This window comes from Platalea leucorodia (genome assembly GCF_965183815.1).
Source record: "Platalea leucorodia genome assembly, chromosome: 2".
Taxonomy (NCBI): domain Eukaryota; kingdom Metazoa; phylum Chordata; class Aves; order Pelecaniformes; family Threskiornithidae; genus Platalea; species Platalea leucorodia.
Window position 1 is genome coordinate 33,707,562 of NC_138824.1, and position 19,850 is coordinate 33,727,411.

A 19,850-nucleotide genomic window follows, 5' to 3' on the forward strand; every position below is an offset into this window, starting at 1 on the left:
AAACACACTCATATGTGCACGCACATGCATACATATGTATTCATATATGCAGACAGTCATCAATATCTAAACAAGCTGCATTTCTTTTCCTTGCAGCTTGTAATAAGCACATAATTTTATCTACATAAGAATGTAGAAATCAAGCTTTAATAATGAAAATTTACGCTAGTTTTTTTTAAAAAAAAGGCATCATTATTCTATAAGGATCAAAATGTTGCTGATGTGCACCTTTTTCTGCTTGTTCAATGATCTGCCTCACAGCCTTCTTCAAGCTGTTTGCCCGAAGCATTAACTGTTCCCTTGGTTTGAAGAGTTTCTGGGTGGAAGACTTTGAGACACACTCCGCTAATTGCTCTTTACTTTCAGACAAGGATTCTTCACTTGAAAACTCCTCTGCTTCTTCTTCCACAATGGGGGGACTGATGCCTGGGAGAATGGGAGCAGCCTGGGCTTCTGTGTGAAGGGCCTGGAGCAATAGGTCTAGCTTCTCATTTAACTCAGAGCACTAAAAGTGGAAAAGAATACACACACACACACAAAAACCAGTGAACGTGTGAACATTTTCAGGAAATTAAGTACCAGATTATAGGGAGGGATCTAATTTCTCCATGTAGTAGGATTTAAAATTGTCTGTGCCTAAGTGTCTATGTCATTGTCTACGTAAAATCCAAACCCAGGTTCAATATTTCATAGTATCAGATTATGAGTAGGTCTGCATGGGCTTTTGCAGACTCTGTGACACCCAAACAGATTAGAGCAATTGTAACAAAAAAACCCTACACTCAGACCAAAATAACTCACTGTGCTAAACTCAGCCTAGCATATAACTGTGGTACAGATTAGATCTCACTCTTCTTCAGATGGGCTGCAGCACAGAGCGAACCAGCACAGATTTGCCCATACTATGCACTATAACAAATTATGGGTGCTCAGTACCCCAATTTGGAGAGACATGGGGAGAGATACAGGGACATGCCTAGCTGTTAGACTGAAAACACACAGTGGTTTGGGTTTTAGGTTTTTGGGTTTTTTTGCAACACAGCTGTACATTCAAGCAAGTAAGTTATCACAAAGAGGCTCAAGCCAGAACCAAACACTGTCAAAGTGTCAAGCTGACTGAGCAGCTGCTCTCTAGGTACACTAGAAAAGAGGTGATTTTCTGTGCTTAAGGGAAAAGAAACCAACACTGTTTGGCCCTGGAAGAGTAAAAAAGAAAATTAATTTTCTAAAATGTGCACTGAATAGAAACTTGAACCAGGTACTGCCATTTAGCAAGTACATTTCCCGACGCTGGGATTGTTAGTGATTTTGTCTTCTTCTTTTCTTTTCAGCTCATGTAAATTTTGTGCCTCATACCAAATCCTTTTGGTTTTTTTCAGTGCTTTTGCAACATGATCTCTACAATTTACAGCTTAAACCATTATTTTTAACACTGTACTCTCTCTTCCCTTCATTCTCCCAGCATAGTGTCTCTTCATTATCCCATTGTTTTCCTGTAGCTAACATAATCCCTCTCAGAGAAAAGTCTAACTCCTAATGCAGAATATTTCCATTTCTCTACCATGTACTTTATCCTTTCTGAAGGAAAAAAGTGTAAACAGACTTTATAGAGATCTTACAGTTTAAAGATAGTTTGGAAATAACTATTCTATGCACTATGAAGAGACAAATTTTAAAGTCACTGGTTGAAATAGAAGCCAAACTGGGCATCCTGGAGAGGTTTAAAAATTGAACACCCATGAGCTATAACACGAAAACACAACTTTAAACCAGAAAATAGTCATTGTCTTACTTTAATGGCCATGGCATCAGCTTCCTCTGCATTTTCCATCGGTTTTTCATAAGTCTTCCCTATTTTGGCAACGAAGTCCTTTACAGTTTCACATAATATTCTTCAGATAAAAATAGGAGAGGGGAGAAATCAAATGAAATGAAATAGATATGTTCTGAATATTAAATTCTTATGGCAATTGGTTTATGCATACTACTATACACCATTCTCGTCGGAAACTGAAGTCTGATCATACTCGCAAAGCAGATGATACTCTTTTCCATGGCTTGCCAAATTCAAGCGGTAAGCTTCAAAACAAAAACTTTTCCTCCCTTTTTATTTATGCCTTTGCACACATTGTATCTAAGTCTCTTATTTCTAAGAACTGAAATAAACATGACTGATTTTATTCATTCCCTTGTACACCTTCTATACCAGAGTTAGCAAACTTCCATTCACTTTGTTAACTTCAAACACCATCTTGCGAACTCCCATGCGACGATGGAGCCTAGAAACCACAGAGAAAATCTACTGACTTTAATGGAGCACTTCTTAGATGAAAGCATATGGCCACATGCATCCCATTGCACCACTCATGCTTCTGAACCACAGCTGACCCTGAGGCATATCTGTGCAAACTACAGTGGCTGCAATGAATTTTCATTGTGTAAATCAGAGAAAGACTTGGTTCTTACTACCTACGCTGCAGACAGACAGCAAACTTACTAACGAAGTGTAGATAATTGCTTAGTACTGTTCATTTGGTTGAAATTTATTTGACAGAAACTAAATAAATTTAACAAGATACAGACCCAATTTAGAATTTGGAGTTAATTTTCAACATGTGCTATGTATACTTTAAAAATGAAATCTTATTAACTTGCTTTTAGCAGAAAAAAAATGAGATGTAATGACATTCAGATGTATGTCTGAAGACTCTGTCACTGGTCTTTTGCATATCACAAAATATGTTTTTTTCACAGAGAAGTTATACACAGAATGCTTATGATATCAGATGATGTCTGTGATTTGCCAAGTAATTATCCCTCATTTTTAAGTGTTTCAGTTTGGGGAAAAAAACCCGTTGTCTGACACCACTATTTATTGCATCGATATAGACAGAGCTATGACAAAGCTACCCAGCCTGAAGGTCGCCTTCACACTGGTGAAGCTGTTTGTCCTCTTAATGATACAGATATGCATAAAACAGAAAAATTGCCATGTGAAGTAGATCACATATTTGCCTTAGTAACAGTAAGTTTCATTTTTAAGCTGCACACTGATTTGGAGTGATTTGGTTCACAGCCGGCTGAACATGAGCCAGCAGTGTGCTCAGGTGGCCAAGAGGGCCAATGGCATCCTGGCCTGTATCAGGAATAGTGTGGCCAGCAGGACCAGGGAGGTGATAGTGCCCCTGGACTCGGCACTGGTGAGGACAAACCTCGAGTCCTGTGTTCAGTTTTGGGCCCCTCACTCCAAGAAGGACATCGAGGTGCTGGAGCGTGTCCAGAGGAGGGCAACAAAGCTGGTGAAGGGTCTAGAGCACAAGCCTTATGAGGAGCAGCTGAGGGAGCTGGGGTTGTTTAGTTTGGAGAAGAGGAGGCTGAGGGGAGACCTTATCGCTCTCTACAACTACCTGAAAGGAGGCTGTAGCGAGGTGGGGGTCGGTCTCTTCTCCCTAGTAACAAGTGATAGAACGAGAGGAAATGGCCTCAAGCTGCACCAGGGGAGGTTTAGGTTAGATATTAGGAAAAACTTCTTCACCGAGAGGGTGGTCAAGCATTGGAACAGGCTGCCCAGGGAAGTGGTTGAGTCTCCATCCCTGGAGGTATTTAAAGAACGGATAGATACAGTGCTTGAAGACATGGTATAGATGGACTTGGCAGTGATAGGTTAACGGTTGGACTCGATGATTTTAAGGGTCTTTTCCAACCTTGACGATTCTATGAAAATCATTTTATATTAATATTATGTGATATATTTTTTGAAATGGTGATGTATTTAGAATTAAGCTATCCATTATATTTGTACCATATAAAAATTTTGCAGAAAAAACATCCACTCTAAAATATATAAATTAAGATATATTAAGCCAAGCAAGCCAGGCCAGCCATAAGAAAATCAGGCTCACACAGAAGATTATTACGGTGATGATGTTACACAGGGGATTTATCCCACACATTGTACATAAAAAGGATCAACTCACTTGGCAGATGATATGACAACTGAGTGCTGATCAGAATTGAGAATTTTTGCAAGATGAGCAGCAACTGAGTCCTCATAAGCAGATATCTGAAAACAGAGAAAAAAGACTTCAATTTCCACACGTTTCAGCATTTTAACACCTACTAGTGAGTGAAAACACCTCCAAAAATAGCAGGATTTCCATTTCAGATCTAACACAAAGACAGGCAGCTGGCAATGCAGATTCTACCTGCATACTGTATTTCATGTACCAGATTTTTAATATTCAAAGTAACACTGCATCTGAGAACGTGATCCACAGCTCTTTTCCTCCCGTAGAGAAAAGACTAAGTTATTTCTAGGCTAAAAATAGTCCATGACGCAGAAGAAATCTACCTTCTTTTTAGATTTATAACAAACTAAATTATTATAATCTAATATCTTTTATTTCTAAAACAAACAAAGTTGCCCTTAAACTAAGCTGCTCAACTATGAATAAAACAAAAGTTTGCAGTTATAATCCTGAATTTTCTTTTTACTGTCAGATGGGATCTTACTCCCCAAGTACCCCTACTGACAAAGGCTGCTGAACTGGTATAATGTTATCTAAACCAATCCTTAAAGAGCAAATCATTTAGGGCTTAGTCTTTACGAGAATGTTTGGGAGAATGAATGTGTGCACTGTCCATTTTTCTTGCACAGAAGAATTATAAATCCTGAAATACTCAGGCAAAGATTTGGAATGGATCAGATTCACATCTTCACACGCTATAACCTTTCTTAAAATAGGCATGGATCCAGACCTCAGTTTTAAAAGAAAATTGTAACCAAATTCCAAATCTAATGATAAAAAAAATGCAGTTCTGAAATTTTCTGATGGTTTCCTTTAAGAATCTCTTAAAATCTCTTAGCGTGTTTTTGCCCTTGATATGGAACAGGTAGATATACCACTTTTTTTTCTTCCTAAAACCCAGCCTGAGTTGTAGAACTCTGACAGAAAATCAGTTTTCATTTCAAGGGAAAAAACAATATGTAACCATCTGATCTGTAAGAATGAACGAGTGTTGTTCAAGCATCAGTATAAGACTTCTGGAACCAACTCTGAGGTTAATGATTCTTTTTCTGAAATATCATAACTCAATAAACTATGCAAAAAACATTGAAATAGAGATTCAACAGGGTACTGTTCAACAACCTGTTCAGCAGGTACAGGTACAAAGAAAACAGCTTTCTCCAACTCAGGGTAATGGCAGCTCACTATAGCCTACAGAACTGATTTTCCAAAAAGGAGGTTTTGTATGAGTAGTTCCTTCCATTTTCAGGAGGGGCTAAACACAATTTCAAAGCCAGAACTAATTAGAAAAAAAATGTATATTTTTTCCTTTACAAGATGCACTTGAAAATTTTAACTGTCTTGCAAAATTAGAGAAGATAAAGCCTTGGTCTGTATTGCTGACACTGGAAACAGAGCTGTGTGCAAAGCAACCCTGTTAAAATCCCAGCCCATGGAGCTCCAGCCTTTTTGCATCTCTAGATCTAGCAAGCTGTCAAAGGTTATAACCTCCTTGCCAATTAAAACAGAATGAATTATTAAATTATTCAAGAACCTGATGATTAATTATTGCTTCTCAAGTACTTTTGAGCTAAAGCTGATATGCATTAACTTTCTTAGGAATATATTATTTTCTCAGTTTTAGTCAGACTTTTCATGCCAATTAATTTGATTAAAGCATCTCCCTCTCCCTCAAAATCGAAACCTCATCAGATAGTACAAGCACAAATCTAGTCTGAAAAACAGACTAAGCTTTTCTTTGAGGTCACTTATGATGTCGAGCTCTCTGAATAAACAAAGAGAAAGTTGGGTGGTATCACCTGATCTAACTCACTTTTACAAGCTGCAAAAAGCTTCTTTCTTTCTTTCAGAATACAACACTTGCCTTCGAAATATTGGATTTTTTCAATGCTTATTCCAAACTAAAGACAGCAAACATTTTGCTTGTATCTATATATTAAAAATACATTTTCATATATTTATATATGTTATTATAGTATACATACTATTATTATATAATATAATACTATATAACAAGATATAAAATAATAAGTATATTCTTACATTAAAATAATTCTATAAAATAAAGGATATTATGATATTATGTAAGAATAAAATATGATATTATATTCTTATATCTATAATATATAAATAATATATAAGATATATATATTTAAAAATATTTTTTTCAGGAAGAAGTTTTTCTGACTGCTCTGCTAAAGACTCCTTACTTTCATTAATTTTTGGCAAATAATACAGAACTGGAAACCCTAATTATTTGAGATACACACCATGAACAGACATTAACTTGGTTCAGTTAGCAGATAACAAAGCATCTGTTTCTATTTTTCATGCAAGTGCTTCAATTACAAATATTGTCATCCCAGAAGCTCGAAGTTAAGTACATGAAGCACAAAACAGAAGTAAAAGTTCACCTGGCATTCCTCCGACTCTTCTGCAGTCACTGGAAGAATAGAAGGCTTTGTTGGTAATTTCAGTTCATATGACATTATACTCCACCTAAAAGAAACATGTTGTTTTTGAGTTTCCAGATTATTAGTTTTATCTTTTCTCCAACAGATCAACATAAAGAAAATTCAATGTCACACCAATTGTTAACAAAAAAACAAACAAAGCATCTTAATTTTTAATTGTATGCTAACTGAATATGGGTGAAATAATTGAGACTAAAGATAACAATTGGTTTTATTGCTTAGATTCTTTGTTAGTGATTTGATGATGAGCCTTCTTTGTAAACAAATCATGGGACATACACTGCAGGCAACAAAGATTTTCTAGCAAAACATTCACAGTATAAAAGAATTTGGGCAAACTAACTGCAGAAGTCAAAGGAAAATATATGTGTTCCTAGAGAAAAAGCTCCAAGGTAACATTAGCTTTCCATCTCAACTAGTGGAGGGAGGCATGAGAACAAAGCAAATGGTGAAGTATCTTCACTGACGTATATATATTTTTTCCCCTGGTAAAGGACAGTACCCTACAGCATAGGTAGTATGAAACCACTAACAGCAACATCCTTCAAAGTCTGCTGAAAAGAACAAGTAATCACTGCAGATGGCCTTGGAAGCAAGTCTACAGAAATTACAGCAAAAAAATGACACCTTCAGTACAGAAAAAGACAAAAGTGATTTAATCTACGAATCTTTCAGAATGCCCAGGCCAACAATTATTTCTAAGGATCAGTAACAAGCATTTCCCTATACACTTTGCTATAAAATGATCAAGTAGTCTGCAGAAAAGCTTAAAATAAAAAGGACTTGTTTCCCTATTTCATTTAAAAAAAACTAAAATAAAATCCTCTTTGATCACATTCAAGTGTTTGTAACTAGAGTAAGAACAGAAACACTATGAGAGAAAGGAACAGAGTAAGAAATACTCTCAAAAACAGTGTTACACCTTCATTGGAATGCCATGACCACCACCTTCTCTGACTTTTTTTAAGCTGAGATTGCTCCTTTGCTTTATGGATGGAAACCACACAAAACAAGGAGTGGGAAGATTTCTTGGTTTTGACTAAGAAAATGCCTCCAACGAAAATATTAGTAGTAGATCAAGCCAAAGATCCGCTTAGCCCAGCATCTTGTCCACAGCTGATGCCTCAGGAAATTATATGAAGGATGAAAGCACACAATGAGAGTTCACCCCCCATCCAAGGGCAGAGAGCTCAGGTGTTTCCTAAATAAAGATGCTACCTTTAATGGTATTTAATAGTGTGCATGGAGTCCATAAAACTGCCCTAAATGCTTTTGAATCTATACAATTTCTTAATGCCTACAACTTCTTGTAAGAGGCAGTTATACAGCTTCATCAGTTACGCAATAAACTGTCTCCTTTGTTCATCTCTGGACAACACTCTTCCTAGATTCATCAACCACTCTCCCCTCTGACTCTTCAGTTTAAAAAGGATGTTGAAGAGCTGTCCCCATTATTATCTCGTCTTTCCTCATGATTATGATCTAAAACCCAAAACCACTGAACATTAAGTCTCTAGGATGGATTTAGGCCATCAGAAACCCTGACAAATACAATTTGAATCTCATGGTAAATCACGTATATGCACATTTAGGTTTACCTGTCTAACATTTTCGTGCTGGCTCGTTCTAGTTTCTCCAAAATCTGAGGAAGTTGTGTATCATCATCACAGGATCCTCCCCAGCCAAGGACACGAGCAAGGTCATTTCCAGTACCAAGGGGTAACACTCCTAACTGACACTGAAACACAACACAGAAGCAAATCTACTATTGAAAACCAGAAAGAAAAAGTACAAACTATTACAAATGCTTCTTATTTCAAGCAACAAATGTTAATTATACAGCTGATGTCTAAAGCTTGTAAATTAAACTGTGTAATCCCGATACAACTTGTCCTGTTTATGCCAGTGAAAATTTTCATTTAAGAGTTTGGCCTATATCCACATATATGACAGAGAACCAAGTCAAGGAAAAGTAAAGGTACAAAATTAAGTCTAGTAAGTATAGTCGAGGAAAGTAAGTATACACACTTGCCTGTTTGTGCAAGCTGAGCTTATCAATTTCTGACAAGACCCAACCCACGCTTCCATCACCGCCACACACAAGAATTCTGAAGTTGTCAAACTTCTGAAATAACCGCAAACTGCAGAGAAAATGCAGCCTGTTAGGGCCAGTTATGTCCATTAGCGAGAGAGCAGTCACATTCATTAGCAACCATTACATGAAAATATGGTGCACGGCACCTTGATGGTGGTTCTTGTATTCTTCTGGGGTATGTGGATACAACCAATTACTTAATAAACCTATCTTCATCCCACCTATTGCTGTATATTCCACTTATACTGACATTTCTGATAAATAACATGCTGAGTTTTACTTTAAAAAATTCCCTTGATATTGTTTTCAGGATTTTATTGTTTATTGATTTTATTAATATTAAAAAAATATTTCTGAGCTATGGAATTGCAACTGCTCTATGCTTCCCAGTTCAGCCAGAAGGACAAGGCACCACGGGGAATTTTTCACGAAAGGAGGTTAAGACACAACGACAAGATGTGCTCCACAATACGGGTGGGCTTTTGCCAACATGTGACTAACCAAGTTGGAGGCAATTCTTACATGTAAGGTGATCACAACAATATAAGACAAATAATACTAGTACTTCATATTAAATCCTTAAAGCCCTATCCTGCTTTCACTTCCTATAGCTCTTCCTCCTGTTCTCTTATTTTTAACACCTACAGGATACAACACTTGGGCAGTAGAGAAAAGGAGGACAAGGGAGACAGAACAAGCAGAAAGGGGAGACACAGAGGAAAGGGGAATGAGATGTGAAGAAACAGCCAAGAGGTAAAAACAACAGGGATTTAAACTAAAAAAAAAAAAAAAAAATCGAAAGTAGAAACTCTTAAAATAATAAAAATAAAGATGTTTATTTTTAATGCATGTTATTTTCCAGAATATGTATAATCTCAGAACTATTTCTAAAAAGCAACATATTAAGATCACAAATTTTTGAAGCATTTATATTTTTTCTAAAGAAAAGAATGTCACTTATATATGATAAATAATGTCAATTGTATATGATAGGCAGATACCTATTCAGAACAAAAGATGCAGATATTTAAGGAAAAAAATGTTGATGCCAGAACAATTTCTCCTATCCTGAGAAAAGAGAGAAAAAACCCTAGAAATACACTATCTCAAAGAATGCAACTCTGCCTTTTAGATCAATTAGAAAAAAGAAGACAGCAGCACGGCCTGATAAAATAACTATTAAGGACCTCTCTTTGGAAACTAGGAAAAATATTTAAAAGCAACCAACCTGACCCACAATTACTGTGCAAAACCAAAGTGAGCCTCCTGAACCATGCTGCTGGTAGGTACAACTAGATGAAACAAGAGAACTTGAAGACAAACATATTTTTTCAGACTGTCCTCTCTCAAAAATTGCTCTCCAATTGAGATGAACCTTCTTTACTTTTATCCGTCATTATAATAACATGTACAAAATGTTAGCCGAAGGGGACTTTGATTAAATTCAGATTTAAATCAGGGTTATAATGAAAAGAATATTACAAGTGAAAGAGTTAATATAACATGTCCATAACACAGTACTAACTATAAAAATCCACATTTGTATTCCATTATATTTGTATTATTTGCCCACTGTTTGAACTGATTTTTGTGCATTTGTTTTGTCTACTTTATATCATGCAAGCATAATTCTGCATCTTTAAGAGTAAAAAAAATTAGTGTTTCTACTTGCTGTAACTCATATTAATAGCTCGTTTAACCACAATGCTACATCTGAGTGGAATTAATTTAGGCAACAGAAAAATGTGCATGAATTTAATCTTTGTTGAATGTGCAAAGATGCTTGGGTTGTGGCCACCGCTATGCAAATTTCATCCCTATCTCTCCAACAATCAACCCTTAAGATTTTGTAGAATGCCTGATGGCTTTAACTGTGTTCTTGCTCCAAATTTTGTGAGATGCTCATTTTCTTGACCATTTGCATGTATGCCTAAAGCATATTTTGAATGTAGTTTTCAGATGACAAAAGTTTTAGTGTACTTGTCCATCAGCCACTGCAGACTCCCCCCCCGACATTTGTGTTCAGAATTCGAAAAGATACAGAGTACATTTAGGCAACAGTTTTATTCCATAGCTATTCACAACAAAGTCACAGGAATATCTGAATTATGCATATGAAATGGAGGAAAAGCACCCAGGCAACTGTGCATAAAGGCCCTGATTCAGGAAAGCATCTAAAAATTTGTAACGGTTTTAAACCTTACCAGTTAACAGAAGTCAAAGCTAGCCAAAAAGCCACAAAACACTTGGGCTGATAGGTTTTGGGTTTCAATTTTCAAGTGAGTTTTTCTAAAAAGAAAATATTATCCTGCAATCCCTTCACCCACCAGAATTCATCCTGAAATTCTGTTATCTCTTAGATTTTAATTAGGAAGTCACAGTAGATATTGGTGATAGAATTATAGCAATGAGGGGACAACACAACACTATACTTTGCACTATGTTCCCTTGTGGAAAGGATTGCTCAAGATTTCCAAGGTCATTACCCTAAGTGAGGTCCTCCATTCATTAAATCGAACACCTGAGCTGGATTTAACGACTGTTTGAATCGACGAAGAAACTTTACTCCCTGATTGTCTCCACTCTTTGAGTTAACAAAAACTAAAAGAGGACTGGCACAGGATGGCGGGCATGTGGCTTTCCAGAAACCTGTGAACATAGTTAGAAAGAATGAAATAAATAAGGCTTTCTAATATGAACAACACAAAAAGAAATCATGGGAAAGAGGAAGAAAGGGATGAAGGACAAAGGGAGTACATTTTATCATGCATAATGTAAATGCTAAACTGAATATTAGCCCTGCAAGGAAAACATAATTGCTCAAGATTTACCAGTTCATTTTTTTCTTTCCTTTATTTTCAGTGCCTAGATTTAGTAAAATCCTGAAGACAATAGCTTTATTGGCTTTCTATAGTGAAAAAGTTTATTAACCTTTTAGAATACTTCTCAAATCTTACCTTCACAGATTATCATGTAATTAAATATATATTTCAGTTACAAGTGTTTGGTTTTTAATCTGATTTTTCTTTAACCTTACTGTGTTTAACTGGATCACTCACATCTGTATGAGCTTTCTAAGAGTACTCACAGACTTTAAAAGTTACTGTACTCAGTTGCTCCCAGGTGAGACTTTGCAGGAGAACTTTTTTCTCAGTCTGGAGTTATACTATTAATTATAATAGAATCACTGAACAACAGACCTTCAGCTGTGATCCAAAGCTTATTAAAGTCAATGCAGGTCTTAACTAATTACAGCAGGCTTTCTATAAGGCCCTTAGTAAGTAGTACTAATGGACACTGTTGTCACTAACATGACTAGTCCATGGAAGTAGTGGTTTCTCAGCAACACTTCAAAATCAGACATCACAGGTACAGGTTTTGACATTTGTTTCAGGCAATATTAAAATGACTATGTTGTTTTCAATTACTAAAAAAATTCCTAAAGCTACAAATAAAAAATTGGCATTAAAGGATGCTAATTTAATTCCACATTATCATAATGTCTAATTTAAAATAAGGTTTGATTAATTTATTTAAATGCCAAGAAAAATAATTTCACATATGGAACAATCTTCCTAGCATGAATAATAAATAGCAGCATGACGCTCTGATCTAAGACACCACATAGCAAGTAAATAGAGTGAATATATACAGCATAAGCAATCACTTTTACTAATGTCATACAATAAAATTCATTAAATTGTGTTAAAGTTGTTGGTCGACATTTGCCATCAACACAAACTATAAAATTAAAGCAATTAGATTTCATGATACTCCTTATTAAATCCACTCCCTGCCTTTAACCGCAGTCTTCCACTGCTCACGCGTCTCTATCCTGAGCCACGAAAGAGCACCTCTGAATTTTGAACATTTGCTGGGTTTTTATCTCTGTGTTGCAGGATTCTTACATTGCTTATATTTAAAAGAAATTTAGAGAAGCTATGGAAGCAATTCCTCTCTTTAGCCTGATAAAGTAGTTGTTGGGCCTGAGCTGTTCAGCTAGCTTACCTCTGCATAAGGCAACGTTATCCAAAATTTGAGAACTTACAGAATGAGTGATGCATGCCAGGCAGGCATCAGCCCACTTCACCTGAGGACTCTGGTCATTCACTTGAAAAGTTTCCAGGGGTCATAAATAAAACGGGAGAAACTTTCAAAAACATTTTTTAAATCATGTTGGTTAAATAATCCTCTAAAAGCTACATGTAAAATTATACTTTTCCCTAAATTTGAAGACTGCATTCACCTGCTCAGCAGAAGGATTTTAGCCTTCTTTAGTTATACAGATCTCACTAGGCACTGCAAGTCCAGAGCTACCACTGAACACACTACAATACTACGTACCATCAGAGTCTATACTGTTTAGTGCTGTTGGAGGTATGATCGATACCTTACATTGGCCAAGTGGACATTTACGAGGATACAGATCTTTACAGGCAGTGTGAACCTACAAAAGAAACAAAAAATTAATTCCCTACAGTGGAATTTCATGGTGAAAGTATAACTGATACGTTATCTATGTAAGAAAAAGGGACTAACAAATAACATTTAGGTGTAGAGGGAAGAGGAGCGGGACCGGAAGAAAAAGACATGTAAGTGTTCAACCACAAAGGCTTGTTACTCATTCCACAAAACCTAAGTTTGGAGTACTTAATCTTCAGCAACCCTTATAGCAGATACGAATCATCCTTTCAAGGGAATCGTTTACCTCCATCCATGAGCAAGGGAGAACCAAGTTCCCAGCAGCCAGCATCTGTGCTGGGGGCAGCAGGCACACTGTGCACAGGCAAAGCAATAGCTCTCTACATGCTTGGCCCACCTGGCTGTTCTGGAAGACGTATCTGCACTGAAGCTAGCAAACCTACCAAGCCCAACCATCCCGCCAAAGGTGGGTCCTATAAACTATGCGTTGTAGAGGTCTCTTCCATAGTTATTGGAAAAACAGGCACAGGCAGAGGGTGCTGCACTTCACCTCAATTTCAAATCATCTCTGGAGATGCCAATCATTTCCCACTGTCTACACACAGAGCCTTGAACATCTATATGCCGAAAGCTTCAACAATAAAAAAACTGCTGACTTTCCACTTCTATACCCTAGCATATGAAACCCGTCTTTTTAGACACATTAAAAAAATTAAGAGAAAACTATGTTTTGGGGAAACAGCAATAGCATGTTACAGAATTTCAATCAGCAACCTACAGTGCCCCAAAGAAGAGAACATCAAGATTTTGAAGTAATAAAAATATTACTACATTAATATTAATAAATATTAATATTAAAAATATTACTAAAATATTATTACAGCAATATCTACAATAAAAGAGACAAGAAAGTAACATGATTATCAGGCATATGGAACAGGCACTTGAACCTTCAGTTCTCAGTTAGGAGAAGGCAGAGAAACCGCGTTGGATGACAACACCTACTAAAGAAAAGCTGCATCTGTGGGCGTATTAAAAATTAACTGAAGCAAGTAAGACAGTCATGAGAAATTATGAACGTCAGAGAGACCTGAGCTTGCACAAGCTGCCTGCTCCTACTTAATCCAAAAGCACAGTTATGAAATGACAAAATAAAAATAATGGTGAGCAATAAAGCTGGCAAAATCCTAGATGCTTGGACGTGGCTCATTGCACCTACCATAGCTTTACACCAAAGGCACTTCCAATCTTGCAGGCGTAAAACACTGCCACAAGTCTTGTCACAGACTGCGCATTTGGCACTGACGGGCAGATTACCCTCTAACCACTGGTGAGGCATAGCTATCTGTGAAGAAGTAGTCATAAAAGTTAAATACTCAGAAACAGAAACTGGAGGCTTTTGTCTCTCAAATACAGGTGGATTTAAACTATTTCCCACAGCTCTACCCTTTCAGCAAAGAAGCAGTTATGGCTGACCAGAATAAGTGACACCGATGCTCGCAAGGCAACAGCTATGAACATGGACTACGGTGGTGTTTCACATGCTAGGCAGAAAATGTGACAGCTGAAGAAGGGTGACACATCTCATTCAACTATTCATGGTACTATGGTAGCAACTAACCACAAAACAACGGGGCAGTTAAATCTAGAGACTCCGTAATACAAATAAGTACCCATTCACTTGATGTTAACTACATGACACAAACCAATTAAAATAACTAAAATTCAGAAGAATAGGCAGAACAGCAGACTACCTCTGTGGCTTTGTGCACCCCCTCACCATTGCTGGTAAATCACAGCTCTATAAAGCAGTCCCTAAATGCAGTGCAAAGCTTTACTCAGTGCACTCTTTGTCCCGTTAATAGCACGGGCAACTCAGGACACTCATAGGTGTGCAAATTAGTACTAACCTTCTAGGAAGAAGTTTCACACCAGTGGCACATACATAGTTGTGTTTGTAAAAATAACCCATCTATCACAATAAACCTCTGAAAAGCTTTTGTAATTTCTCCTTCTAATTTTAAAATTCCTGCTTTCATCAGTAAAACACCCCCACACGTCAGTGAATTCCAAACAGGCCTCCTGGGGAACAGCTATCGGTATGGAGGACACAGAATAGATTGCCAAACCAGCATGGTAACAGTATAAAATACCACCTTTGCTTAAGAGCAGTAGGAAGTTCTGGGAGCAATTCTCCAGCTTCAGATTTTCTCTGCATGTGGCCTTTAAAATCCTGTAACACGGCTGCAATCTAGTGCCCACAGATACTAAACTTGTCTTGTGAAATAGGAATAGAACTTTTGTTCTAAATACCACGTTAATCTTTGAAAAGTGTTCAGGAATATAGCCACCTACCATTCACTTCAATGGGTCACATGGCAGTATTTCTATGCTTAGCCTTTTTTTTCCCCCATAAAGAAGAAACAGCTTTGGAAAATACTGTAAATATAAATAGTACTTACACCATCTTCATCTTCAATGATGTCTTTTCCAATTGAGGCTAATGTAGTCCATTTGCAGTTATTTGTTGCTCGGACAGCACATCTTTTATGTGCTTTAAACTTACACACTGGAAGGCACACATAAACAGGTATATTATGTTATTTGCTGTATTTCAGTGATATATATCTTTTAAAAAATTAAACACAGATATTCCATAAAACAGCCAAGTACATGTCACTTAGTGTTGCACACATGACACAACACAGCTAAAAGAAAATTCAGTTCATAATCACTCCAGCTTTAACTCTCTAAATCGGGTTTAACTGCTTAGCTGTAGCCCATGTTAAGTGTGTCCTCAAATCCACATCGGTCCCCTTTTTTTCAGGTGCGATGCAAGGTACTAAGGTACAAATATATCTTTAACTGTGTTTTTGCCTTTTCTATTCCTCCAGTGACACAACTCAGATATCTGGTTTAAATTTGCAAGAGGTGATGGGAGAGTGTTTCACAGAAATATTTTGCTTCAGGAGCTCTGTTTCTTTGATTAAAGGATCCATTTTGGGCACCATACTATGCCTGTTTTTCCAGAAGCTGAGACAGCGAAGGGTTAGGTGGTGATATTTATTCAGGATACTGGTGGTACAATATTTTCCAAGAGGTTACATTAAGTGAGGAAGAGCCTGAATTCTTACTGGATTATTTATTAAAAATCTACTAATTGGAATACTCAGCACAAGTGTGTAAGTACAAGCAGACATTTTGACAATCTAATAACTCTTTGTATTTTGTTCAACTCAATTAATATGACTAGTTAATGATATCGTATTAGACCAAACAGACTGATGCACCCAACTGTGGGGATTTCTGTTACTGGAAGTGCATGACATCATTCTATTTAGAGTGCATTATACAAATTATTTTGGCAAAGACCATTAAAGGTTTATGAGAACTAGCCAGCAGACCAGAAGTAGTAGTCTCTTTTCAAACAAATATTTGACAGGAAACTATCAAAAGCTTTGGCCCATCGCTTGTCCACCATTAAAAAACATTAAGCCATGGTACAAAAGGTCTTGTGAATCATAAATTTCTCATTTTAATTCCACTAATCCATTGCCAAATCAATTTAAAAAGTGAATTGAGACTATGTAAGCAACATCTGAGTTTGAGAGCAATCCTCACTGTTCTGGGAGATGTGTGAAAGTATGCATTTAGCTCAAAGAAAGAGAAGGAAACAGAAAAAGGAGTTTTGTTGCTTTTACAGTAACTCCCCTGGTCATTTCAAAAAGCAGCATTCATAGACCCAAAGTGTGCAAATATCCCATATTCCTCAACTAACAGGGTAGGCTCACATTTTCAAAACAGCTCAGCATCATATTCTATGTTTGCCAACCTAAGCTAGTTCCAAGCGTCTAAAGAAGTCAGCTCTCACAGAAGCACAGAAATAAAGGCTGCATTTTCAAGTGATGGGCCTCAAGCAGTTTTGACACTTGAATGTTTTGGAGAAGATATGCCACTGAATTCAGCCTCCTACTCATAAATGATATGTATTTATCTTTGCCGCACAGATCGAAATACAACAAATCAGGGATGACGGGCAATAGGAAATTCCAAATTATGAAGGCATAACAAATAAGGGAATTTTCAAATCCTACTGAGCTATGATTCAACTAGATCTCAGGGCCTTATATTCAACCTCCGGTCTCTCAACAAGGCAAGGACAAATTCAAACCCAGGATCTGAAGAGCTGCAGCAAGCCACACCATGGATGGCAAGTGACAGCTAATGTTTGCTTTGTGGGTACAGTATATAACTTACCAAATCTCAGATCAGATTTTCTGAAGGTCACCCTGTGCAACCTCAATATCATCAAACAACAATTCATGTTATTCTGAGCATTAAACATTACCATAAACAATGACCTTAAGACACAGATGTAACTTTCGAGAAAAATACATAGCAGTACAGAAGAGACGGGTATAGAAAGGAAAATTTTAAATTAAATCTCAACCTTAGCTACCACTACCCCCTAATTTCTTTTGTCTCAGATGACGCTGCATCCCACTCATGGATCAGTCTGATATCTGAAATCTTTTGGAAACATGCAGATATCCTGCTAGACATCAATTCCCATTACTTCACCAATGAAAGTTAAAAGATGAGAAAAGGAAAAATTTAGCCAAACCAAATCTAGAATATTCGTAGAACGTTATTTTAAATTTTAATTTCCTGTGTAAATGTTTCTAGCTGGAATATGAAGCAGGTCTCTCAGAAAGCCAACCAAGAGAACCACTTAATAAGCAAACAGTTGTCACAGTGGTGCCAACATCTGCTGTCAGACATGGTGATTAAATCTAGAGCTATTATTATCTATAATGAAGAAAAGTCAACATTACTGAACGTTATCATAAGATCTCTTGCACTGAAAATACACACCTTTGTTATAGAACACTTTTGTCTCAAAGGCCTTTCATTCTAACCACCCATCAATTAATTCAACTACATTGGCAGGACACTCGATTTTTTTTCCCCCAAAGTTACCGCTCTACCACCTATTTTATGATGAGTTTTCTCTTCCGTGTTCTTCAAAGAAGAACTGGCTCAGACTGTTCTTTTCCAACTTCAAAGGCCAAAGTCAAAGTTCTGAAACTAATCTGAAGATCCCTGAACTGGTATCTATAGTTTAAGTTGTCAAGATGGAAGAATTTGTCTTCAGGTATTCCAAGAAACCTGCTGGTTTATTTCCAAGAATACTATCACATGACAGATGGACAAGCCACAGAGAAAACGGAGTGACTCACATGAAAACAGCAACCTAACTTCACTCCAATTTGAAGCTTATGTCTGTGTTATAAATGATAAAATTCAGCAGTTTCTTGGTAGTTTTTACTATTTTCACCCAAATAAATAACTAAGTTACTTTAATATTACAGAGTGCTAAAAGAATACTCATATTACAAAGTCAAGTACTACAAAGTTAAGTTACTCATGCAACTTAACTTTGCAATACAGCTTTGCAAGATAGGTTCCGTATGCAGGTTTAAAGTCTTCACTTATATGACCATACACTTTTAGAGAATAGGACCCTCATTCACTGCATGCAATGGATGGTTCTTGATAAGAATCCAGCTGAGCCATACTCTGGTTCATAATAATTTTCAGGTATTTGCCTTATTTACCAAAAGCTAATGAAATACTGCTTTTTAGACACCAATATTCATTTCTTCGTGGCCTTTAAAAATTATTATTATCATTATTATTATTATTATTATTATTATTACACTCAGTACTACTACAATTAAGAGCTTTTTTCAATACTGTGTATCTTCAAAGTATCAGTGACTTCAGAACAGCTTCAATTGATTTTTGCAGTTATAGAAAACTCGGCATTTCTGTGATACAGGTCCCAGACTATAAACAACACACAACTACTGATTTGATCAAAAATCTTATTTAAGTGATTTCCCCAGGATTACAGAGGGGCACAGTGTGATACAAAGTCACAGAACACAGTTTTCTATTACTCCTTAATTCAACAATGAACAACCCTTCTCTTCCTGACTGCTTCATTCACTATTCATTCTCCAACCTGTGCAGAAAATGTGGCAAAAATCCTGGAGACAATGACTACCTAAGTAGTGCATGTACAGTACCCTGTGCAGTGGGTAAGAAAAACAGGGTTTTGGGGGAAAAAAAAAAACCAATCATAATGAAAAAAGACCAAGTGCACAAAGTACATTTGCAGAAGCAATTTAATCCCAGTATTTTCTTATTGCTTGACTTCACGATCCTAAAGTGTTCTTTCAGTAGTTTGTTTGTGTAGTTCATCACAGGAGAAAGCATCTCATTTAAACTGCCATCTCCAGCTTATTAGGTATATTTGATATTCAACAATCAAGATTCAGTCATGATAATGAAAACCCTACATGAAGAAATAAATCTTTGAGAATAATCATAAAGGCAGTGTTCCACTGGCAATGACTTGGATAAAAATGCGGTATTAATAGAGAGTAATTGAGGCTAGAGAGCTTTGAAAGAGATTCTGTAGATAATGATCTACAGTTCTTTAGGTTTCTTTGCCTAAACATTCCATGTATCCCTGTGTTTACCTGACAATTTCTTAGGCTTAGACTCCTGAGCATACAGAAAGCTAAACTCTGAATAAGAGAAACGTTTGACGAGCATAAAGAACAAAAGCCTTACTTGATCCAGCTAGTTTGGAATCATTTCCAAAGCAAGGCAAAAAATTTATAATTTCTCTGTCCTAGTAAAGACTGTGGATGAATGTTGCGGAGATCACTCCTTTAGAGCTAGCTAGAGCAACACAACACACGGACAACATTTGAAAAGTAGATTATCTTTTGAGAAGACACAAAAGAAGAAACTAGTGGG

At 36.7% G+C, this 19,850-nt stretch overlaps 1 protein-coding gene across 2 annotated transcripts in view; it reads right to left on the minus strand.

Annotated features, from left to right (window-relative positions):
- Positions 1 to 19,850, minus strand: part of DGKH (diacylglycerol kinase eta) — a gene marked incomplete at both ends in the record, with an annotated part of 163,612 nt that overhangs the window by 31,403 nt on the left and 112,359 nt on the right. For both annotated transcript variants that reach the window (XM_082304376.1, XM_082304377.1), the window contains 10 exons: positions 229 to 505; positions 1,793 to 1,892; positions 3,978 to 4,063; positions 6,443 to 6,527; positions 8,101 to 8,240; positions 8,535 to 8,643; positions 11,084 to 11,246; positions 12,942 to 13,044; positions 14,239 to 14,364; positions 15,482 to 15,588. In XM_082304376.1, coding sequence (XP_082160502.1) covers positions 229 to 505; positions 1,793 to 1,892; positions 3,978 to 4,063; positions 6,443 to 6,527; positions 8,101 to 8,240; positions 8,535 to 8,643; positions 11,084 to 11,246; positions 12,942 to 13,044; positions 14,239 to 14,364; positions 15,482 to 15,588 — 1,296 coding nt within the window. The remainder of the gene's footprint in view (positions 1 to 228; positions 506 to 1,792; positions 1,893 to 3,977; positions 4,064 to 6,442; positions 6,528 to 8,100; positions 8,241 to 8,534; positions 8,644 to 11,083; positions 11,247 to 12,941; positions 13,045 to 14,238; positions 14,365 to 15,481; positions 15,589 to 19,850) is intronic.